Source organism: Brassica napus, chromosome C3 (genome assembly GCF_020379485.1).
Source record: "Brassica napus cultivar Da-Ae chromosome C3, Da-Ae, whole genome shotgun sequence".
NCBI classification, from domain to species: domain Eukaryota; kingdom Viridiplantae; phylum Streptophyta; class Magnoliopsida; order Brassicales; family Brassicaceae; genus Brassica; species Brassica napus.
Window position 1 is genome coordinate 42439553 of NC_063446.1, and position 23546 is coordinate 42463098.

Here is a 23546-nt window from a genome sequence, read left to right on the forward strand (position 1 = left end):
ATAAAATATAAAAATGAAATATTTCTTCATATTTCTTCTTCGTCGAAATTGCAGTGAACCATTTTGGATTTTGTTTATATTTTTACAATTGACAAGTTGCAAAAAAATTCCTTGAATTAATGTACTAAACTATTTTACATCATATTATTCCATAAAAGGATTTTAATACTATAATCATTTGTTTAATCCCTCCCAAAATTATGTGATTGTAGCAAATAAACATTTTTAGTTAAAAACTATCAAAGACATTTGTGATTTTGTATTTAAACATTTTTTTCTTATAAATAGTTATTTACTACTACTAATTTCGATACCATCAATGTCTAACACCACTATAACGCTTCTTTTGTGTTGTCCTTTTGTTACTTAATTACAGCAGGAAATTTCAGAAGGCAACACAGAAAGTAAATCATAATTGTCACACGTAACATGGCTGTCGTAGGAGTCACGTTTCCTCCGCTGTCGTTTTAGCAAACCACCGGCATTCAACGCCGTTATTTTTTTTATTTTAAAATCTCCAACTCCCTTTTTATTTTATTTTCCGATTTAATTAATTTTCAATCATCGCCTTGTTTTTCCTTTTCGTGTTGATCTCTCTAAAGCTTACTCTTCAACTTCTTCTCCTCACCGTCCGATGCTTTGACTTTTTAAACCGATCATATTTCTTTGACTTCAGCGTTCCGGCAACGATGGGTCACTGTTACAGCCGGAGCATTTCCACCGTCGAAGATAACGACGGAGATATTCCCGCCGGAGCCGCCCAGCTTCCGAATCATACTGATAACCACCACCGGACTTCAATTCCCAATTCTCCGGCTGCATCCTCCTCTTCCGAAGTCAACCCTTACACCATCAGCCCATTTCAAAGCCCGTTGCCGGCGGGAGTAGCTCCGTCACCGGCGAGAACTCCGGGAAGAAAGTTCAAATGGCCGTTCCCGCCTCCTTCGCCTGCGAAACCGATCATGGCGGCTCTGAGACGGAGAAGAGGTACGGCTCCGCAGCCTCGAGACGGTCCGATCCCTGAGGAGAGTGAAGAAGTACATGATCACGGAAGAGGCGGCGGAAGCGGAGAGAGGTTAGATAAGAACTTCGGATTCTCGAAGAACTTCGAAGGGAAGTATGAGCTGGGGAAAGAGGTTGGTCGAGGGCATTTTGGTCATACTTGTTGGGCTAAAGCCAAGAAAGGCAAGATCAAAGGACAAACCGTAGCTGTCAAGATCATTGCTAAAGCGAAGGTCTGTCTCTCTGTCTGAAATCTTGACTTTGGAACATGTACTTATGTTCTTTTTAATAAAGTGAGGTTTTGTTCTGTTTCAGATGACATCAGCTCTATCCATTGAAGATGTTCGTCGAGAGGTGAAGCTGCTGAAAGCTCTGTCTGGGCATAGGCATATGGTTAAGTTCTACGATGTGTTTGAGGATGCGGACAATGTCTTTGTTGTTATGGAGTAAGTATGTCTCTTTGTTGTGCGTTTATTAATGTGTTTCAATGTGTTCTGTTTTAAATGAATTTTTGGGTTATATAGGACAAAGTTTATATTTTCTCTATTGATGACTGCTTTTGTGAATTTAAGTTTCATACAGTTACCTTTAAGATAGTTTTTTCTAGAGCAGTGAAGATTAGAGTTGTTATATAGTAGTACCAATGGTTAAGATTTTCTCTAATGATGGCTGTTTTTTGGGCTGAAGTTACATACAGTCTCTTTTCAAGTAGTTTCTTGTAGAGCAATGAACGTTGGAGTTGTTATTATATACACCAATGGTTTTTTGAAAAATGATTTTGATATTTTACCATGTAATATGGTTATAGGATATGTGAAGGTGGAGAGCTATTGGATAGAATTTTGGCGAGGTAAACAAAACTATTCCACCTTGTATCTTGGCCTAATCAGGTTAATTAGCTTAGCTTTGTATTGCATATGGATGTATAAACTTTTACTGACCACATCTTTTTTACTGCAGAGGTGGTCGGTATCCAGAGGCAGATGCTAAGCGTATCCTTGTTCAGATTCTATCTGCAACTGCTTTTTTCCATCTTCAAGGTGTGGTGCACCGTGACCTGAAGCCAGAGGTACATCTTCTACTTCCACCACTATGTAGAATATCACAAGTCGCTGAACAAACCCTCTACTCTTTTGTGTTCAGAATTTTCTCTTTACCAGCAAAAACGAGGATGCAGTACTCAAGGTCATAGACTTTGGCTTATCTGATTTCTCCAGATTCGGTAATGACTTTGTTCCTCTTTGATTCTCTGCTTGTAGAGTCGTAATTAGGGAACTGACAAAGGATGGAACGGTGTGTGTTTGTGTTTGATCTTTTTTAATCAGATCAGCGTCTCAACGATGTGGTAGGAAGTGCATACTATGTTGCACCTGAAGTACTCCACAGAAATTACAGCACTGAAGCAGATATATGGAGCATCGGTGTCATATCGTACATATTACTCTGTGGGAGTAGACCTTTTTACGGACGAACCGAGTCTGCTATTTTCCGCTGTGTGCTTAGAGCGAACCCTAACTTTGATGACTTGCCGTGGCCTTCTATATCTCCTATTGCTAAAGAATTTGTGAAAAGGCTTCTGAATAAAGACCATAGGAAAAGAATGACGGCTGCTCAAGCTTTAGGTAAATTCTTTGATCACCAGTGTTATAAACTAGAGACAACTGATAGGTGAAATGAAAAAAACATGAGTATGATTAAAATATTTTGCAGCTCATCCATGGCTTCGAGATGAAAACCCTGGTTTGCTTCTTGATTTTTCGATATACAAATTGGTGAAGTCTTATATCCGTGCTTCACCTTTCAGAAGAGCAGCACTTAAGGTAACAGTCTGACATATGTGATCAGATCCTTTCGTTGCTTGTGTAAATATTTATTTTGATGTCACTTGGTACCATAGTCTCTATCCAAAGCTATACCAGAAGAAGAACTCGTGTTCCTTAAAGCACAGTTCATGCTCCTGGAACCAGAAGATGGAGCCTTGTATCTTCGCAATTTCACTACGGTCAGTGTGTGATTTCTACACTAATCTTTCAGTTGGTAATTCAAACTGCTTAGTTTCAAACTATTGTGGTAATATGCAGGCTTTGACAAGATATGCTACGGATGCTATGATCGAATCTAGGCTTCCTGACATTTTGAACTTGGTACGCACGCACTAGCACATGGATCTTCTTGAGTCTCAGCATTGTCTAGTCTCTGTATAACTGTATGCATAATACTCTTCTTTTTCTTCCTTAGATGCAACCCTTAGCACATAGGAAACTTGATTTTGAAGAGTTTTGTGCGGCTGCGGTTAGCGTTTATCAACTAGAGGCTCTTGAAGAATGGGAACAGATCGCAACTATAGCGTTTGACGACTTCGAACGTGAAGGAAGCCGAGCCATCTCTGTCCAAGAACTCGCTGAGGTATGGTGAGACTTCAATATAGTACCGTAACACCACGATCATTCTCATGAATCTTGGGTTTTGCGCATATGCAGGAGATGAGTTTGGGACCAAATGCGCATCCTCTGCTCAAGGATTGGATCCGGAGTTCTGATGGAAAGCTGAGTTTCTTGGGATATGCAAAATTCTTGCACGGTGTGACTGTTCGAAGCTCGAGCTCGAGACCTATTAGGTGACTTCTAACTTTGCAAATTCAAACCTAATCATACTCTGTCGTTTCAAGACAAAACACACCTGAACTGGAAACAAAGGTACCTCTATTGTATTGAGCATTTTGTTTTCCAAGAGGAAACATTCCAAAATCAAAAACCAAACAAACAAAAGAAGAAATTTTCTTTTTTTGTAAGTTATTTTTCTCTTTAATTTCCGGATTGTATAGATTATAGAAAGAAATGGATAGGTTGTTGTTGTTCGGTTCTGGTTTCCTTGGTATTGGAGGTGTAATAAATCGACCATTTTAGATACAATACAACTTTTACACTACACACATTGGAAACTTAACTACCATCACTATTCTCGACAAAACACACACACTATCCTCCTATTAGTGTAGATGCTCAATACTAATCTATGTAGCGGTTGTAAACTGTATAGAGTCAAAGTTGAGTTGCATAAGTTAGATAATGTAAAGTAAAGTGATATTGGGAAGAAAAAAAAGTAAAAACACACCGTTTTGGTTTTGGCGATTTTTTTACCGATCTAGAGTTTTGAGGTTTCGTTTTTGGCAAGGCTTCCTGCCGTTGCCGGCAAGACTTTCCGGTGGATTCGATGGCAAGTTCGGAGGCCCCAAAGGGGGACTTGGTGACGGTTCAGTCGGTGCAAGTTACAAAGCCTACGTAGAGTTGGGTTTCAGTAGCGCAGGATAAGTAGAGTTTAAAGAAGTATGAAATTGATGTGTCAACGAAGGATGAATTATATTTTATGGAAATCCCAGATGAAGTGAGGATTTTTTGGTTGGAAAATTTTTGGACTCAGCTCTCCACTTAGCAAAGGTCCATATGATCCTAAATAAGATTTGGAGCTATGGTGATTCTTCATAAAATACAGAGGTATTTGAAGTCAATTCTACTACGATAAGATTTAAGGTCAAAAACCCAAAATCTCGTGAGCGTATCGTGAAAAGGAGTATGTGGAATATTGCGGGTGTGCCAATGGTGGTAACTAAATGGATGCCTAAAGCGGAAGATGAGAAGCATGAAGAAGACTCAATCCCCACGTGAGTTCACGTCAAAAATGTACCACTTCACATGTTTTCATGGTAAGGTCTCAGCTTTGTCACAAGTCTTGTGTGTTTTCCAGTGAGACTTCATCTTGATATGATAGCTTGTTCATCCTTTGAGAAAGCAAAAGTGTTCGTGAATGTTCATGTTACTAAGGCCCTTCCTAGAGTAATCACGTTCAAGAAAAATGGGAAAGAATTCACTGCTGAGTTTATCTATCCATGGCTGCCACGAGGTGTAGTTTGTGTGATAAATAGGGACATAAGGAGGAAGTATGTGTGATTAAAAAGAAAGAAACGGAGAAAACAAGGGAGGTAACTACGCCTAAGAGTCAAAACAACTGTGGCAGTAGCGAAAAAGGAGAAGTGCAAGATGATGCATGCACTGGAGAAAATAACATTGAAGAGCTGGAGAGGCAAGAAAGGTCAGTGATCGAAGAAAATGATCAGGAAAGTAGTAAAAAAAGAGAAGAAGTAAATGAGAATTGGCTGAATGTTTCGCCTGGAAAGGTTGGACGTTCTCCATTGCGCTATACTGCGGAGAAACAAACAGATTTAATCATCTCAGCTTCAAAATTCTCTGTTCTCATTCTAGATGAGGAGGAAGAAGGAGAAATTCAAGAGGAGGAGAAGATATATAATGAAGAGACAATAGTACCTGAGACAATTCTCTCTAACACAGAGTTACAAACATTCAAACAAAGGAGCTGGGGAACATGTCCATGACTGATGCAGTTCAGAATCAACTGCCACCACATGAGTCTAGGAAAAAACAAACAAAGGCTATGGAGAACACAACTCAGCTATCAGGTGCAACCCCGGTGGCAATGAGTACTAGGTCCTCCTCTCGCAAAAATCTTTAATGTCAAGTTTCTTTTGGAATGTTCGCGGTTTCAACAAACATCTTAAACATTCCGTTGTAAAAGAGTAGACGCAAGGTAAAGATATGTTGTTTGGTTGTCTATTGGAGACAAGGGTAAATGAGGGTAAAGTAGTAGGGATTATTAAATCGATTTTCAAGGATTGGTCTTTGATATCTTATGAATTTGCATGAGGGTAAAGTAGTACATTTTGATCATATAGACTAGGATTTAGTCATCTTTAGGTTGCATTTTGCATACATGAGTCTTTATTAGGGGCTGGAGTGTGCTATGGAGTTCTTGGAGGTGTTTAGAGACATTTCTGGTGCAAAAAGGTGAAAAATGAACATGGATGAAAGTCTTAAAGATATCTTCTGTTGCTAATATTTTGGGAAGACATAGTAAATTGAGTTAGCTTTCTAATGAAAGTGGTTTCAAGTCATTTGAAGCTGTATTGGAGGAGTTATGATCGATTTACTAGAGGCATATCAACCCTGGTCGAACCCTGGTAGACCACCGCGGGTTTCCTTACCCGCGCGGGCAAAGAAGGCTGGACGACAGAAGCAGCGCGGATAGACCAGCGCGGGTTAAAAGACCCACGCGGACGACCCAGGACGACCCAACGCGGGTTAGGCGACCCGACTTCTACCCAAGGCGCTTTTTCTCTTGGTCGAATTTTAGTGTTTTTAAAGGGCTTTTTAGACTTTTTAATGGAAACCATTAGGTTTTCTAGGGATTGTATAAATACCCTTTTATCCCAAAGTTGGGACATATCTTGTTTTCTATCTAATCAAAACCACTTTTGGGGTGAAAGATCTAATCTTGATCATTATCTTTGTGTTTGCTTGATTGCTTTGATCATTAATCATGTTTAGACTTAGATCAACTAATGATTTAGTGTCTATCATGATAATGAGTGAGTAGTCATCTTTGGATTCATGGGTTAGGATGATTAAGTGATGATCTAGAATGTTTAGAGTAGATTAATATGTTTCCTTGCTTGATTGAGTGATCTTAATGATAATCTAGAGTTGGTCATTTCAGATTAGAAATCTAGACATTTCATTGTCTGAAAGGTGTTCGATAAAATGTCTGAGCCAACTTAACATGCTCTTAACTTACCCTACCAAAGACATTTGATGTTAGGAGAGTTTTGATAGTTGAATGATTTGTTCTTAATGATTGCTTGATTGACACAAACCAAAGACATTTGATGTTTGATCAATGAGAGTAAATGAGCATTTGTCTTGACAAAGAACTTGCTTAGAATTGTTATCTAAACTTAGGGAAATGTGTTGATTGAAACATTGCCATTTTAGATTGAATCATAGTTATTTGAAATCAAATTCCTATACCCATGATTCCTCTTTTATCCATTTGCTTGAAAGTTTGCTAGTTAATTGTGTTAGAGTCTTGATAGTTTGATCTAATCACTTCACTATATTGGATGCACTTAGCTTAAGTATGAACTTGTATTCTCATTGAATTGAAACACTTAGAAATGGATTGACATCTAAAATACTACATTGATTTGAACCTTAGACCCTTAAAAAGTCCATTTCAAATTTGGTGCCGTTGCCAGTTCTAAGTTGATTTTGACATTGAGATTTGGTCCTTGCTTGAGACTAAGTCTTATTTTCTTGTATCTAGGTACTGATTCTCTCTCCTAGCTCTTTTGAATGTCAGGTACATGAACTTGAGGAGTTGAAGATATTAGAGCTTTTGAAAGGGAGATTGCAAAGAAGAGAAGAGAAAAAGAAAGGAAAGCTCATTTGGACAGAGTTGAGCTTGAGATGGAGGGGAATCAGCGCCAAGCTAGAGCTATTGGCACCTATGATCAACCCAATATACATGGTAGTAGGCTGGGTATCAGGACACCAACTGTGGAGAACAACAACTTTGAGATCAAATCCAGCTTGATCAACATGATAGAGAACAACAAATATCATGGTCTTGCTTTGGAGGATCCACTTGATCACCTGGATCAATTTGATAAGTATTGTGGCCTGTCAAAAACAAATAGTGTCTCTGAAGATGCCTTCAAGCTGAGATTGTTTCCATTCTCTTTGAGAGACAAAGCTCACACATGGGAGAAGAACCTTCCAAGTGACTCTATCACCATTTGGAATGAATGCAAGACAACCTTCTTCAACAAGTTCTTCTCTAGCTCAAGGACTGCCAAGCTTAGGAATGAGATCTCTGGGTTTCAACAGAGGAATCTTGAAGGTTTTAGTGAAGCATGGGAAATGTTCAGAAGCTACTGGTCTCAATGCCCACATCATAGTTTTACCAAGGAGAGTCTGCTCAGTACCTTCTATAGAGGAATTTTACCTAAGTTCAGAAGCCAGCTGGATACTGATAGCAATGGGTTCTTCTTGGGGAGAACTGAAGAAGATGCTGAGAAACTTGTAGAGAACATGTCTCATAGAAGCAACATAGGGAGTGGAGGAGATGATCAGAACACAAGGAAAGAATTGAAGGCTCTACAAGACAAGTTGGATAAGATTCTCTCAGATAGAGCTAAACAAGAGAAGATGAACTCTGTTGGTGAGCAGAAACAAGAGGAGATTGCTGTGGTTAATGAAGTTGATGGTCTAGAAGGTCAAGAAGAGTTGTGCTTTGTGAATGCTAATGGGACATGGTACAAGAAGGAGCCTAACTTTCAGTACCACAACAACTACCAGCAAAAGCCCTTCTACAACAACCAACAAGGTGGTTACCAGTCTACACAAGGCCAAACTGGGTCTTCCACTTCTGCCCCTCAAGAGAGTAGCACCAATACTATGTTGAAGCAAATCTTGGAGTCTCAGAATAACACTGCAAAGAACATTGGAGATGAATTGAAGATTCTCCAGACCAAGATTGATGGGAACTACAATGACCTCAGCGACAAGTTCCTACAACTCTCCTCTCACTTCAAGGCTTTGAAGAATCAGTTTGCCTCTATGCCTTCAACCTCCAAGCGCCCAATGGGATCTCTACCAGGGAAATCAGAGCAACACCCTAAAGAGTATTGCAATGCTATCCTCTCTACTACTTCTGAGATGGAGTTGAGTGATCATAGGAAAGAAGTAAATGAGCTTGAAAGACCCATGTATGGAACAGAAGTTGTTGCCACGGCTGAAGCACAGATTGTGGAGAAGGTTGGACAGAGGGTTGAAGCAAAGATTGTGACGAGAGCTGAGCTCAAAGCTGAGAAACCAATTATTGAGAATGTTGTCAAGAAGTTGAAGGAGGTTAAGCTGGAAGAGACCCATGAGGTTGAGCAGTCACCCTATGATAAGCTTCCATTTCCACAAAGGCTTCTCACAAAGGCTCAAAAGAAGGTGATCTCCAAGTTTAGAAAAGACATGGGTGATGTAGCAGTCAACCTTCCACAGATAACGAATATGCATGATGCTCATGTCCAAATGATGCTCATCAAGGACATTCTAGCTCACAAAGAAGAAGTAGGAGAGCTTCTAAACATCTCTACTATGCAGCTTGATCCACCAGTCACACCAAAGTCCCTTCCCAAACTAGAAACCCAAGGGAAGTTCACCTTGTCTTGCTCCCTTGGTAAGTTCACACTTGATGATGCTCTTGTTGATTCTGGTGCAAGTGTGAATGTGATCTCAATAGAGATGGTGAAGAGTCTTGAGATTGAAAACATGGAGCCAAACACATCCTTACTAATGTTGGGGGACTCCTCTTCTACAACTCCAATTGGTCTCATCAAGGACTTTCCTTTGAAGATTGGAGCTTGCACCATTCCTATTGACCTCACTGTTTTGAAGATGGCAACTGGGAAGAGAGTCCCATTGATCCTTGGAACACCATTTCTAACAACAGTAGGAGCTTGCATTGACTTTGCCAACAAGAAGGTCACACTCCTCAATGTGAACAAAGCTGTCTCCTACCCAATCAAGTCTGCAATGATGAATGTTGAGTATTGTGGAACTATCACTTGTGGAGAACCTTCCACTGAAAAGATCAAGGATGAAATGGTTGTTAGTGGAAAATAAATTCTTGATGGAGAGTCCTCTAACAAGATATGTGATGAGCACTTGGAAAGTTCTACAAAGGAGGAGGTGGGTAGAGCCACAGAGGCTACTCATCACAAGAAGAAGATGATCAAAGAACCTTATCCCGCTCCTATTGAGAAATCTTCACACATTCTAACTCTTTATCCAATGAAGATCAAAGATGGAGTGATTGAGTACAAGATCAAGTGCAAGGGAGAGTCTAAACCATTCTCAAGTGCAAGGGCCATCATAACTCCTCAGCTCCAAGATGATCAACTCAAGCTTCAAGAGCTCCTCTCTCAGGTCCTCATCATCACTCTTGAAGGTGGGAAGGATCCTCCTTCTCCATTCTCCACTTGAGGTACCAGTCCACCACTTTTCCATTGTATATACCAGTTTTTCTTTGCATTTATCTCTCTTTTAGGTATCTCTTTCAACTTACTAACACAGAGACTGTGTGAACTAAGTTTGGGGGAGGTACCAAGTATTTGATCATATTTGCTTTGATGATATTGCATTGAGTCTTGCATTGTACATACATATTTGCATAGAAAAACAAAAAAAATGAAAAAAAAAATTTGAAAAAAAACACACAAAAAGAAGCATGTAGTTGCATCACTTGCATTCTTAGGATTGAGTATAGAGCATAAGTTGCATTCACTTGCATATGGAGCAGCAGTTGAAAATGCCTTGTAAAGAACACTTGTCTTGCACTGAAATTGACACCCTAGCTAAACATATCAAGTAGCTTAAGCATCTCTTGAAAGACTTGCATGCTTCGAGCCTTGAAAACTCTTCTTGAAACATGTTTGCTTGCTTGATATTGGCATTGTTCTTGAATCCAACTCCAACCTGAATCTAGACTTGAATGAACTTAATCTCTCTTGTATATGGGCACTTGCATACTTGATCATGGATCTCATACACATTTGGGTTATCTTTTCCATTCATTATCCTTGTTAACCCAAATGGCACTTCCACCCTTGAACCCTAGCCATTCTTTGAGATCAAACATTGATATGCATGAGTGAGACCTCTTTTGATAGCTTGTCATGTGCAAAATCTTGAGAGTATTGGAGGCGACATAGATTTGTTCTCATCTCTTGCTAGTATAAGACTTCATTTGAGCTAGCATTTGGGATGGTGAGTGGGTTTGTGTGTTCTAAATGTTAATATCTTGGGTTTGGGGAGTGAGAAAGATGAGAAAGATGAAAAAAAGAGTGTCATGAGAAAAGAAAAACCCTAGGGCCAAAAGAAAAGAATGAATCTCTAGATTGTGTACAAAAGAATCTTCCCCCTTAAAAAAAGAGAGAGAGAATCAATGAAAAGGTGGCAAGGGAAATGAGAAAGAGTTAGAGCTAGTGTTGTAAAAAGTGAGTAAAAGTCCCTAGTTGGTTGAGTCAAAAGAAAAAGAGAGTTGTTCATTGGGTGAGTGATGTGAGTGGGTGCTATTTTGGTTTTAGGATGGGGATGAAATGGGTAGAGCTTGTAATCACTTAGGAAAAGGGTATAATGATGAGAATGGATCTATGTATGCATGAATTGCTTCTAGTCTTAGATAAATTTTGCATAATGATCAAGCTCCTTGTTCTTGAGTGATAACCACCTTGAAATGATGCATTTGAACCCTCCTCTTCTTTCACATTAGACTATTTGCTTACCTAGCCAAATGAATGAGATCATGTGCTCATTTGTGAGAATTCACCTTGTGTGAGTGTGTGTGAATCAATGTAAGAGCTGGTTAAAAAAAACTTGTTGGTTGATAAGCATTGCAACTTGTGTAGAGGTTTAAGAGTATTGATAGGCCTAGAGAAGTTAGAGTACAATAAGAGAGTTTGCTCATGATTTTTGCTATGTTTCTTTAGGATGTCAAGTTGAGTACTAGAAAGTGTTTCTTTTGGTTATAAGCTCCCATCTTTATTTCTTTCCTTCTTGAGTTTTTGAAAAGTTTACTTGAGTACAAGTAAAGGACTAGTGTGGGGGAGCTGGTATCTTATGAATTTGCATGATTTTAGTCATTCATCCTTGTACATTTTGATCATATAGACTAGGATTTAGTCATCTTTAGGTTGCATTTTGCATACATGAGTCTTATTAGGGGCTGGAGTGTGCTATGGAGCTCTTGGAGGTGTTTAGAGACATTTCTGGTGCAAAAGGGTGAAAGATGAACATGGATGGAAGTCTTAAAATATCTTCTGTTGCTAATATTTTGGGAAGACATAGTAAATTGAGTTAGCTTTCTAATGGAAGTGGTTTCAAGTCATTTGAAGCTGTATTGGAGGCGTTATGATCGATTTACTAGAGGCATATCAACTCTGGTCGAACCCAGGTAGACCACCGCGGGTTCCCTTACCCGCGCGGGCGAAGAAGGCTGGACGAAAGAAGCAGCGCGGGTTGTACGACCCACGCGGACGACCCAGGACGACCCAGCGCGGGTAGACCAGCGCGGGTTGGGCGACCCGACCTCTACCAGGGGCGCTTTTTCTCTTGGTCGAATTTTAGTGTTTTTAAAGGGATTTTAGACTTTTTAATGGAAACCATTAGATTTTCTAGGGATTGTATAAATAGCCTTGTTATCCCAAAGTTGGGACATATCTTGTGTTTTATCTAATCAGAACCACTTTTGGGGTGAAAGATATAATCTTGATCATTATCTTTGTGTTTGCTTGATTGCTTTGATCATTTTGCTTGATTGCTTTGATCATTAATCATGTTTAGACTTAGATCAACTAATGATTTAGTGTCTATCATGATAATGAGTGAGTAGTCATCTTTGAATTCATGGGTTAGGATGATTAGGATGATTAAGTGATGATCTAGAATGTTTAGAGTAGATTAATATGTTTCCTTGCTTGATTGAGTGATCTTAATGCTAATCTTGAGTTGGCCATTTCAGATTAGAAATCTAGATATTTCATTGTCTGAAAGGTGTTCGATGAAATGTCTGAGCCAACTAAACATGCTCTTAACTTACCCTACCAAAGACATTTGATGTTAGGGGAGTTTTGATAGTTGAATGATTTGTTCTTAATAATTGCTTGATTGACACAAACCAAAGACATTTGATGTTTGATCAATGAGAGTAAATGAGCATTTGTCTTGACAAAGAACTTGCTTAGAATTGTTATCTAGAGTTAGAGAAATGTGTTGATTGAAACCTTGCCATTTTAGATTGAATCTTAGTCATTTGAAATCAAATTCCTATACCCATGATTCCTCTTTTATCCATTTGCTTGAAAGTTTGCTAGTTAATTGTGTTAGAGTCTTGATAGTTTGATCTAATCACTTCACTATATTGGATGCACTTAGCTTAAGTATGAACTTGTATTCTCATTGAATTGAAACACTTAGAAATGGATTGACATCTAAAATACTACATTGATTTGAACCTTGGACCCTTGAAAAGTCTATTTCAGTCTTCAGTGGCCAATTATGAACACAATCAAAGAGGGAGAGTATTGGTTCTGTGAAGGGATACGGTCCGTATGAATCAAATATATAAGTCAGACCAACTGATTACTTGCTCAGTATGTTTAAAGAATGAAGAGGAGTCTTTTGCACCTTTGTGTATGCAAGTAATGGAGTTGAGGAGAGGAAGATGGTATGAGAGGATTTATGCAATCATTAAAGCTCCCCTCTGTTTCAGAACAGAGCTTGGATACTAATGGATGACTTTAATGAGATTCTGGATGGTGAAGAACACTCTCGCTACTCCCAAGATCCTATCTGCCTATTGGTATGAAGAACTTTCAAAGGGTGGCTCGATATTGCTCTTTCACTGATATGAGTTGTTATCAAGGACCTTTGTTTACATGGTGCAAAAAAGAGATGAAGGAATAATTTGCAAAAATTTGAATAGAGTTCTATTAAATGATGTGACATATATCAGATTCGCTAATGCTTACTCTGTCTTTGAGGCTGGGGGCTGCTATGAACAAATGAGATGCAAAGTCAAACTCATCCCAGGAACAACCAAGATTAAACGTCTGTTCAAATATGTAAATGCCACTGGTAAGCTACCAAGTTTTCTTCCCATAATGGATGAATATTGGTCTTCCAGAGAAAAGCTCTTCCGTTCAACTTCTGCCATGTTTAGATTCTCGAAAAAACTCAAGGCCTTGAAACCTTTGATAAGTGATATTGGTCGACAGCAGTTGGGGGATTTATCAAAGAGAGCTAGAGAAGCCCATCAAGTTCTGTTTGAGAAAGAAAAGAAAACATTAACTACTTCATCGCAAGATGATATGTAGGAGGAAGCAGAGGCGTATGAAAATTGGTTAACGGTTTCTAGTCTAGAAGAGGATTTTCTCAAACAGAGATCAAAACTTCATTGGTTAGCGTGGGAGATCAGAATAACAAGACATTCCATAACTCAGTCAGAACTCGCCAAGCTCAGAACATGATCAGTGAAGTCACGTGCTCATGACTTCACTAATGTTGTTCCGTCGGTTTTTCAGATGGGATTTTAGCCTAAAGGAATCAACTCTACCATTCTTGCGCTTATTCAAAAGAAGACGGAAGCACCATGTATGAAAGACTATCGCCCGATTGCATGCTGCAATATGTTGTACAAAGTGGTGTCCAAAATTATTGCTAATAGGCTCAAAGTGGTGCTCCCGAGTATGATAACTGAGAACCAATCTGCATTTATCAAGGGAATACTCTTGATGGAAAACGTCCTACTAGCCACTGAACTGATTAAGGATTACCACAAAGCTGATATCAGTCCAAGATGCACTATGAAAATCGACATTTCAAAGGCTTTTGACTCTGTTCAATGGGATTTTGTACTGAAAAGTCTAAAGGTTATGGGATTTCCTGAAGTGTTCATTCACTGGATCAGGTTATGCATTACTATGCCTTCCTTCTCAGTGCAGGTAAATGGGGAGCTAGCTGGATACTTTCGGAGTGGTCGGGGATTACGACAAGGTTGCTCACTCTCCCCATACTTGTTTGTGCTATGTATGAATGTTCTCTCACTAAAACTCGACAAAGCCGTGGAGGATCAGAAATTTCAGTACCACCCAAGGTGTAAGTCCCTATACCTTACTCATTTATGCTTCGCAGACGACTTGATGGTCTTTGTAGAGGGGTCGAAACATTCAATAGAGGGTGCTATCTCTGTCTTTGATGAGTTCGCCACTTGGTCTGGTCTGAATATCACCATTGAGAAATCGACAGTTTATATGGTGGGTGTCCCAGAGCATACACGCATCTCTATCTTAGAGAAATTCCCATTCGCAGAGGGCGAGCTCCCTGTGAGATATATTGGCTTACCGCTGATGACGAAGAGGATGACGTACCATGACTATCTTCCACTGATAGAAAGTATACGATCTCGTATAAGCCCATGGAATACTCGATGCCTTTCATATGCAGGACGACTGCAATTGATCCACTCTAAACTAATGAGTATAATCAACTTATGGTCGTCAGCCTATAGACTTCCTGGAAAATGTTTAAAAGAGAAAGAGTGTCTATGCTCTGCTTTTCTCTGGACATGACTGGAGTTAAAGACTTCAGGTGCAAAGGTGGCGTGGAAGGAGGTTTGCAAACCAAAGTGTGAGGGTGGGTTGGGACTCTGACCACTGAAAGAAATAAACATTGTAAATGAGTTGAAGCTCATTTGGAGAATACTATCAGGAAAATCTTTATGGAGTAAGTGGGTTCATAAGAATCTGATCAAATGGAGGAATTTTTGGGAGTTGAATGGTAAGAGTCAGTTGGGTTTCTGGATGTGGAAGAAGCTTAAAGCTTCGGGATAGCGATCAAAACTTCTATAAAGTGGAGATAGGTAATGGAAGAAACACTTCCTTCTGGTATGATTGCTGGTCTGAGCTAAGTGTAGTATCCAAGCTGTTAGGAGACAGAGATGTTATTGATATGGGAATCAGGAAAAGTGCAACAGTGGAAGAAGCTTTACTTACTGATGGGAGAAGGAGACGCCAGAGAACACAGATGCTAAACAAGGTCGAAGAAGTATTGAGTTCATTGAGGCTAACACATGATTCGGAGAAAGGTGATACTAGTCTATGGAGAAGTAACGCTGGTTATAAGACTCAATTCTCTCCACAAGAGACCTGATGTCTTATAAGAGAGGTGAAAGAGGAATGTAATTGGGTTCAAGGGGTATGGTTTTCGAAAGCCACGCCCAAATTTGCCTTTATCACTTGGTTAGTAATGTTGGATCGCCTATAAACCATGGACAGAGTGTCGCGATGGACAAATAGGGTGGATCAAGGGTGTGTTCTCTGCAACTCCTCCCTGGAGTCACGAGATCATCTGTTCTTTGATTGCTCATACTCCTCTGAAGTGTGGGAGTACCTCACCAAAGGAATTCTAAAACGATCCTACTCTCCTAAGTGGATTGAAGTCAAGAAGATTGTCTCGAACAATACTGTGGCAGTGGAGAAAGGTTTTTGTCTTAGATATGCTATGCAAAGCGCCATCCATGCGTTGTGGAGGGAGAGAAATAAAAGTAGACATGGAGAGCCTCATACTCAGGTCCAAGTGTTTAAGAAGATTGTCGAGAAGAGTATAAGAAACAAGCTTAGCTTGAACAGAAAAAATGGACCCAAGAAGTTTAAAGGAACTCTTTCTTTTTGATTTGGCAGTAGAGAGTAAAAGTAAGTATAAAAAACAATCTATAGATACTAAAACACTTGGATGTAAAAAAGTTTTTTTTGATGAATACCAATTTAACATTCATTAAAAAAAATGATATTGAGAAAATTAAACAAACTGAAAACTTAATTAACTGTTTCTTTAGACTTTTTAATAATTTTACTCCCAAATTTTCAGATATTTAACTATCCACAGAATTTTAACTTGATTAAAAATCACTTTACAAATTGTGTTTAGAGGATCATCATCAATGTATAAATTTTGAGAAGTCATCTCTATTAAATTATCTATGTTGATTTATAATGAAAAGGAATGGAAACTACTTACTGTATTCCAAAAGATATATTAGTGGTTCAAAATTTAAGTGGTTTAACTTCATTCCAGAATGTATTAATTTTAATAATTTCATAAATTTTATATGTAAGAATCTTTGAAACTCTTTACAAATTTAACAAAATTTTCAATTCTTAAAATTTAACAGATCTCTCAACTTTAATATCAACTAACTATCACTAATCCCCTTAAATTTTGTTTTTATGTTTTGGTAATAAAATAAAAAATAAGTAATTATTCAAGATAACACTTTTTACATAATTACATTTTTATGACATTTTCTAAGATTTCTTTCAATATCTAGCATCTTCCCCTTAAATTTTGTTTTTATGTTTTGGTAATAAAATAAAAAATAAGTAATTATTCAAGATAACATTTTTTACATAATTACATTTTAATGACATTTTCTAAGATTGCTTTCAATATCTAGCATCTTAATATGATTCGAAGACTATACTTGTATTCACATGTGGTGTAAGTTTTGATTGAGTTCATAGAAATGGATCACATCGACACATGACCTACAACTACTTAATGAATTAACATTGAGCTGTAAAAAAGATTAGCCCAAACTTAAATAATATAACATCCACTTCGAACCTGTTATACGTCCCGCTGACTATTAATTTTCCCCGGAGTTTTATAACCCGGTTTTGAAAAAGTAGGAGAAAAAACAGATTGAAAATTTAATCGGGATTTCCAGGTTTGTGGAGGCATCACCACCCATATTAGAGCTTTATTTATTACTGTTAGACTGTAGTGTCAGCAAACAGAATTTTGGTTGATTTAGACCGGATCTAAAACATTTTTGGAGCTATAGCTATGCTCCTTGACCAGACGATTGAAGAGAAGTAGGCATGGACATAAAATTCGGAACCCGAACCGAAAAACTCGATCCGTTATCCGATCTGAAATGTAAAAATACCTAAACCGGTATTGTAGGGTGGTATAAAAAATATCCGAACCCGAAGTGTTATTAACCGAATCCGAACGGGTAATCCGAAAAATCCAAAATTAATAATCAATATAAATATTTTGAAATATATATAAGTATTTCAATTATTAAATTCAATATTTGTGGTAATATGATATATAAAATATAAATATTAAAATTTTAATAAATACTTTAAGTATATAATTAGTTATAAATAAGTACTTTATAATCTGCTCGTTAAAATAACAAGTCTATTCTCTATAAGGTAATGCATATTGTTTACAAATGATGTTTGTTTTCATGCTTGATTTAATTTTTTATTGTTATTTTAGTAATTTTATGTGTGATAGATTAATTTTTATTTAATTTAGGTGCATTTTTATGTTTTGTTTTAAAATTTTATTTTTTACTTCGGTTATATCCGAACCAAACCGATATAACCCGAATCCGAACGATATATGGTTACTTTATGGGTTTTAAGATGCAATACAATTGAACCGAACCCGAAGTGTTATTATCCGAACCCGATCCGTACTAATAAAATTTTAGTACATGACTTAGGAGCATAAACCCGAAAATCCGAAAATTCGAACGGGTACTCGAACAAGTACCCCGAACGCCCAGGCCTAAAGAGAAGAACAAAATAAACTCACACGTATAATTAGTTGGTACTTACCGCAACTTGTTGAATATGCAAGTCTCCTAAGATGATTAATAACAGAACACGACTTTAAAAAATGGGTTTTCTGAAAAAAAACCCTCAATGTGGTTTTTTTTTGCAAATTAATCCGCGAACTCAAAAACCCACGGGTCAATCCTCCAAATGCCAGTCAAACCGCAATATAACCATCGGCCGTATTTATGTGTATTTGACTGTGTATAATTTTAACATTTTTTCAATACTAGGTCGTTTTGGCGCTAATTTTTTAATGAAAAAATTTTGTTGAACTCGTGGTTTGAAATTTGAACCTTAAATACCATGTGCATGCTATATAACCATCTCGGCCAACAAATATATTTGTTTACTTAACAAACGCAATTATATAGATTTCTAAAACGAAATGACCTTGTTTTTCTCAGACATGGGAGCTTGCGTAAATGCACAATGAAGGTGGAGTCCAACAAATTTTTTTCATTAAAAAATTAGCGCCAAAACGACCTAGTATTGAAAAAATGTTAAAATTATACACAGTCAAATACACATAAATATGGCCGAGGGTTATATTGCGGTTTGACTGGCACTTGAAGGGTTGACCTGTGGGTTTTTGAGTTCGCAGATTAATTTGCAAAAAAAAACCACATTGAGGGTTTTTTTGCAGAAAACCCAAAATACTTAAAGGGTTCATATGTAAGGACTCCGACCATATAGGACGACGACCTACAACAATGCTACACTTTTACAATATATAGTTAATGTATTGTTTTTGGGCTATTTACTACAACAAAGACATTACTGATTATATGTCAGATTCGCTTACTATACGATTTCTAGAATATAGAGAAGTGAAAAAACCCCAAGGTTTCAAATTCGAAGTTTCTCTATATGTTTAAGTGTATATATTATACATATTAACTCAAATCAAACATAAATAATCTTGCCTAATCTAATAAAAAGCTAACTGACCTTTCCGACGTCTTATATTGTTATAGGAACACAAGATTTTATTATTCAAAAGGAAAAATGTTATTGTTGTTAGAAGATAAATATGGAAATTGGATGATTATTCAGCTTGGACACTTGTCCTTCTTTCCTTGTCAGTTTTGCACCATCACCATTGCACGTGTTAGTCCAATGGTTCTGTCTTTTTGTGTGTTTAACCAACTTCTCTTTTCTATATAAAGGGTTTCATGTTCACTTGTAATAATATATATGAGCAATTAGTTTTACCTATGTCCCTCCCTCATAACAAACAAAAACATCACTTTCATCTCTCCCTCTCTCCCACTATCGTTTCCTTCTTCTTTCTTATATACTAAACACATAAAAGAATAATATAATTAATATTCAGATATATAAATACCTCACCTTTATTACACAACACATTATCAGTACGAGCTCTCATATACCGGTGAAGTCAATCAATCCGGAAGCTCTAACCAACCGAAGCTTATCAATCCGAAAGTTCTTAAACCAGCCGAGGTAATGTTTAAAGTTATGTATTTCAATATACTTAATTTATTTAAATTTTATTATTGTTCCGGAGTGAGATGCTAGGCCTTCTCCGTTTATTTTTCGGGATGATAGGCGCTGCCTTTCCCGACTGATCGTTATGGTAGGCTATGCCTTCACGATCAGAGAAACACGTTGTTGGACCCAATTTTGGCCAATACCATAATGAGCCACGATCAAAGGCATGGACCTTAAAGGACCGGAGCACGTAGCAAGAATACGAGCTCGAGAAGGAGTCGCCGAGGTCGCGGAGATCGTGCAATCGTGGAGCTACCACAGAGATCTCGAAGTCGACGTACTATAAAGGAAGAGGAGTGGAAACAGAGGAGAACACGTTGAAAACCCTAGAGAGAGCTACACATTTACATCGATCTTGTTGTCTTCCCACTTTTAGATTCTTTCTTTACCGATCTCGTTTGTATCACTCGATCTAGTTCAATTCATTGTATTCGATCTTATTCATCAATAAAGTCCATTTTCACCTACTGGAAACTATTTAACATCATTGTGTTCTAAATATATCGTTGCCTACATCATTTGTCTTCCCTAGATCAAACCCCGATCACTATCAAATACTTAGTGTAGATTTTAGGTTCTACATTTTAGCACCGACTGTGGGGAAGATAAACGAAAAACATCTTTCCTAAGAAACCGATCTAAGTTTCCTAAGCGCGACTATGGATTCCAACCAAGTCTGACCTGATTGCTTCGGATCTATCGATCTCGAACTACTCAGATCGGGCAAATCGATCACGTCAAGAGAGGTCAATAATCTCGATAAACGCTCCCATACCTCGCGAGGAACGATTAACAGTCCCACTATCACCGCATTCGAGGATACACCGCAGAAAGGGGAAATCTTGACTTTCCACGAGCATGAAACTGTAAAGCTCGATATGCCCCACGATGACGGCTTAGTGATCGCATTAGAAGTAGGAGGCGTCGCCCTCTCGAAAATTTTCGTCGATACCAGAAGTGCTGTTAACGTCATTTCACAAGAAACGCTACAGTCGCTCGAACAACCGGCCCCAAAGATCAGACGAGAAGCGACCCCCGTCGCCAGTTTCGAAGGAAGATCGATCCTTTCGCTCGGGGTCGTATTATTAACTACGAAAGCCTGCGACCTGAAGCGAAAAAAAGAATTCACTGTAGTCGATCTTCCCATGCCTTTTGATGCCATTGTAGGACGCCCCTGGTTACACCAGATGAGGGCAGTTCCCTCAGTTTATCACCAATGCGTGAAGTTTATGTCTCCAACCGGAGAAACGACCATACTCGGAAGCCAAAAATAAGCTCGAGCCTGTTACATGTCCGAATTCCGAAAAATGCCACAGAAGGAGGAGAATATCCCACTCGCACGCGACCTCTCGGTCAAAGACCCCGCTAAAGATCTATCCAGTACCGTCCCTCTGGACGAAAGTTCCCCTAAAAAAAGCGTTAACATCGGGAACGGTTTACCTCCAGAGTTAAGGCGCAATCTCTTGTCGTTCCTCGAACAAAATATCAAAACGTTCGCATGGTCCGCAGGAGACATGCCAGGAATCGATATCAATGTCACTTCCCACGACCTAAACGTCGATCCCACATTTAAACCCATCAAACAGAAGCGAAGGAAGTTGGGTCCCGAGCGAGCCAAAGCCGTGAATGACGAAGTGGATAAGCTACTGAAAATATGCTTCATTCACGAAGTCCAATACCCCGACTGGCTAGCAAACCCAGTCGTGGTTAAAAACAAAAATGGAAAATGGAGAGTGTGTATCGACTTCACCGATCTCAACAAAGCATGCCCGAAAGAAAGCTTCCATTGCCGCATATCGACCGGCTAGTAGAAGCCACAGCCGGACATGAACTACTCTCCTTCATGGACGCATTCTCTGGCTATAATCAAATCCTCATGAATCCCGAAGACCAGGAAAAAATGAGCTTCATTACGGCGAGGAACATACTGCTATAAAGTGATGCCATTCGGGTTAAAGAATGCCGGAGCCACTTACCAAAGATTAGTAAACAAAATGTTCTCCAAGCAACTTGGGGAAACAATGGAAGTTTACATAGACGACATGCTAGTAAAGTCGTCGAAAGCAAGCAACCATGTTCCCTAGTTACAAGAATGTTTCAACATCCTCGACAAATTCGGAATGAAACTAAACCCAACGAAATGTACGTTCGGATTAGCCTATGGGGAGTTCCTCGGCTACTTGGTAACCGAAAGAGGAATCGAAGCCAACCCAAAGCAGATCGCAGCACTCGTCGATACCTTGCCCCCAAGATCGGTCCGAGAAGTACAACGCCTCACCGAGAAAATAGCCGCATTAAACCGTTTTATATCCAGATCGACCGATAGATGCCTTCCTTTCTACGTTTTTTGAAAGGAAATAAGAAATTCGAATGGAACATCGAATGCGATTCGGCCCTAAAAGAGCTCAAGGCGTACATCAGCGAACCGCCCGTGTTGTCAAAACCGATCGTAGGAGAAACCCTCTTTCTATACGTCGCGACCTCCGAACACGCGGTGAGCGGAGTCCTGATCCGCGAAGAAAGCGGAGAACAGAAACCAATATAGTACGTGAGTAGGTCGCTGACGCCGAAACCAGATATCCCGTAATGGAGAAACTCGCACTAGCGGTAGTAACTGCCACCAGAAAACTGAGACCCTACTTCCAGTCTCATTCAATCATAGTAATGACGTCGCAACCCCTTCGGACAATACTTCACAGTCCGAGCCAATCCGGCAGGCTCGCAAAATGGACAATCAAGCTCAACGAATATGACATAGAATACAAACCACGAACGAGCTCGAAAGCACAAGTACTAGCAGATTTCGTCATCGAACTCGTCCCAAAAGAGGATAGCTCGAGCTCGAATACTGAAAAATGGAGATTACATGTCGACGGGGCATCATCGAAACAAGGATCCGGAATCAGAATACAGCTCGAATCCCCAACGAGAGAAATGATCGAACATTCATTTCGCCTAGAGTTCAGCGCGTCGAACAACGAAGCCAAATATGAATCCCTGATCGCGGGGTTACGGCTCGCAAGAAGCGTCGGTGCCCGAGAAATCAGTGCCTTCAGCGACTCGCAATTAGTCACAAGCCAATTCCACGGAGAATACAAAGGAAAAAACGAAAGAATGGAAGCATACCTTTCAGTCCTGCAAGAAATCGCTCAACAGTTCGACAAGTTCGAACTAACAAATATCCCAAGGGGAGATAATACGTCAGCGGATGCGCTGGCCGCGCTGGCTTCAACTTCCAATCCGGCGGTAAAAAGAATAATACCAGTTGAAGGAATAGATAAACCAAGCATAAATCTCCCATGTAAGGGAATCGACCTTCAGGAAAATAGCCCCCCGCGCATTGATGCAATCACTAAGCGAAGTAGGACACGAAGAGAAAGCCAGGGTCTCGACAACGAAAACAGCGACGAGCCCGACAACCAATCGGCCCCAAACACATCGTGCGTCGGGACCAGAAGAACAGCGATCACCGCAGCTATCCCTGAAGAGGCCGTCCATGAAACCAGCAACGAGGCACACGAAGCCTTCAAGAAGGAGCTAGAAGCCATACTAGATTGAACCATGATATTTAAATATATAAAGGACGGCGAGCTCCCCGCCGAGAGATGGGAAGCTCGAAAAATAAAAGCTCGGAGTTCGAGCTATTGTATCATGGAGGAAAAACTATACAAAAGAAGTCTAGACGAGCCCTAACTATTAGGTGTATCCCCTAAGGACCCGTTCACAATCCTGAAACAAACTCACAGGGGAGCGTTCAGAAGCCACTCCGGGGGACGATCCCTAGCAGTCAGGATAAAGAAACTATGCTACTTCTGGCCAACAATCGCCGATGATAGCGAGCAATTCGCGTTAAAATGCGACAAATGCCAAAGGCACGCACCAATGATACATCAACCGACTCAAAAACTGTCTACGATATCATCACCACACCCTTTCA

The 23546-nt window shown here is 39.3% G+C and overlaps 4 protein-coding genes, 1 long non-coding RNA gene and 1 other non-coding gene across 6 annotated transcripts; 5 read left to right on the plus strand and 1 right to left on the minus strand.

Moving 5' to 3' along the window:
- The first annotated feature begins 403 nt into the window (after positions 1-403).
- LOC106421950 (CDPK-related kinase 6) lies at positions 404-3934 on the plus strand. Its single transcript, XM_013862783.3, has 11 exons — positions 404-1235; positions 1318-1448; positions 1811-1852; positions 1963-2071; positions 2146-2224; positions 2328-2624; positions 2713-2822; positions 2900-3004; positions 3084-3146; positions 3241-3408; positions 3483-3934. The coding sequence occupies exons 1-11, from the start codon at positions 690-692 to the stop codon at positions 3621-3623; spliced, it is 1791 nt and encodes a 596-aa protein (XP_013718237.1). The 5' UTR covers positions 404-689; the 3' UTR covers positions 3624-3934.
- Positions 3935-7319: 3385 nt separating this feature from the next.
- On the plus strand, positions 7320-9890 carry LOC106421859. Its single transcript, XM_048749648.1, has 3 exons — positions 7320-9084; positions 9148-9515; positions 9591-9890. Exons 1-3 carry the CDS (start codon positions 7320-7322, stop codon positions 9888-9890), a joined length of 2433 nt encoding a protein of 810 aa, XP_048605605.1.
- LOC125584671 lies at positions 7707-7813 on the minus strand. Its single transcript, XR_007321581.1, has one exon. It is a non-coding gene; the product is annotated as a small nucleolar RNA R71 (small nucleolar RNA).
- Positions 9891-15731: 5841 nt separating the features above from the next.
- On the plus strand, positions 15732-16136 carry LOC106421860. Its single transcript, XM_013862700.1, has one exon. It carries the CDS (start codon positions 15732-15734, stop codon positions 16134-16136), a length of 405 nt encoding a protein of 134 aa, XP_013718154.1.
- Positions 16137-18552: 2416 nt separating this feature from the next.
- On the plus strand, positions 18553-20074 carry LOC111204041. The gene is made up of 2 exons (XR_002656463.2): positions 18553-19561; positions 19667-20074. It is a non-coding gene; the product is annotated as an uncharacterized LOC111204041 (long non-coding RNA).
- Positions 20075-22195: 2121 nt separating this feature from the next.
- On the plus strand, positions 22196-23167 carry LOC106421861 (uncharacterized protein Mb2253c-like). The gene has a single exon (XM_013862701.1). It carries the CDS (start codon positions 22196-22198, stop codon positions 23165-23167), a length of 972 nt encoding a protein of 323 aa, XP_013718155.1.
- The last annotated feature ends 379 nt before the right edge of the window (positions 23168-23546 follow it).

What these genes read in the sequence shown, in the direction of transcription:
- LOC106421859 (XM_048749648.1), top strand. Translation starts at nt 7,320, where the DNA reads ATGGAGGGGAATCAGCGCCAAGCTAGAGCTATTGGCACCTATGATCAA. An exon ending in CACCTTGTCTTGCTCCCTTG is followed by an intron (nt 9,085 to 9,147) that starts GTAAGTTCACAC and finishes TGATCTCAATAG; the next exon opens with AGATGGTGAAGAGTCTTGAG. An exon ending in AGATCAAGGATGAAATGGTT is followed by an intron (nt 9,516 to 9,590) that starts GTTAGTGGAAAA and finishes AGTTCTACAAAG; the next exon opens with GAGGAGGTGGGTAGAGCCAC.
- LOC106421861 (XM_013862701.1), top strand. Translation starts at nt 22,196, where the DNA reads ATGGAGAAACTCGCACTAGCGGTAGTAACTGCCACCAGAAAACTGAGA.
- LOC106421950 (XM_013862783.3), top strand. Translation starts at nt 690, where the DNA reads ATGGGTCACTGTTACAGCCGGAGCATTTCCACCGTCGAAGATAACGAC. An exon ending in TTGGATAGAATTTTGGCGAG is followed by an intron (nt 1,853 to 1,962) that starts GTAAACAAAACT and finishes TTTTTACTGCAG; the next exon opens with AGGTGGTCGGTATCCAGAGG. An exon ending in TCAGAAGAGCAGCACTTAAG is followed by an intron (nt 2,823 to 2,899) that starts GTAACAGTCTGA and finishes TTGGTACCATAG; the next exon opens with TCTCTATCCAAAGCTATACC.
- LOC106421860 (XM_013862700.1), top strand. Translation starts at nt 15,732, where the DNA reads ATGGACAGAGTGTCGCGATGGACAAATAGGGTGGATCAAGGGTGTGTT.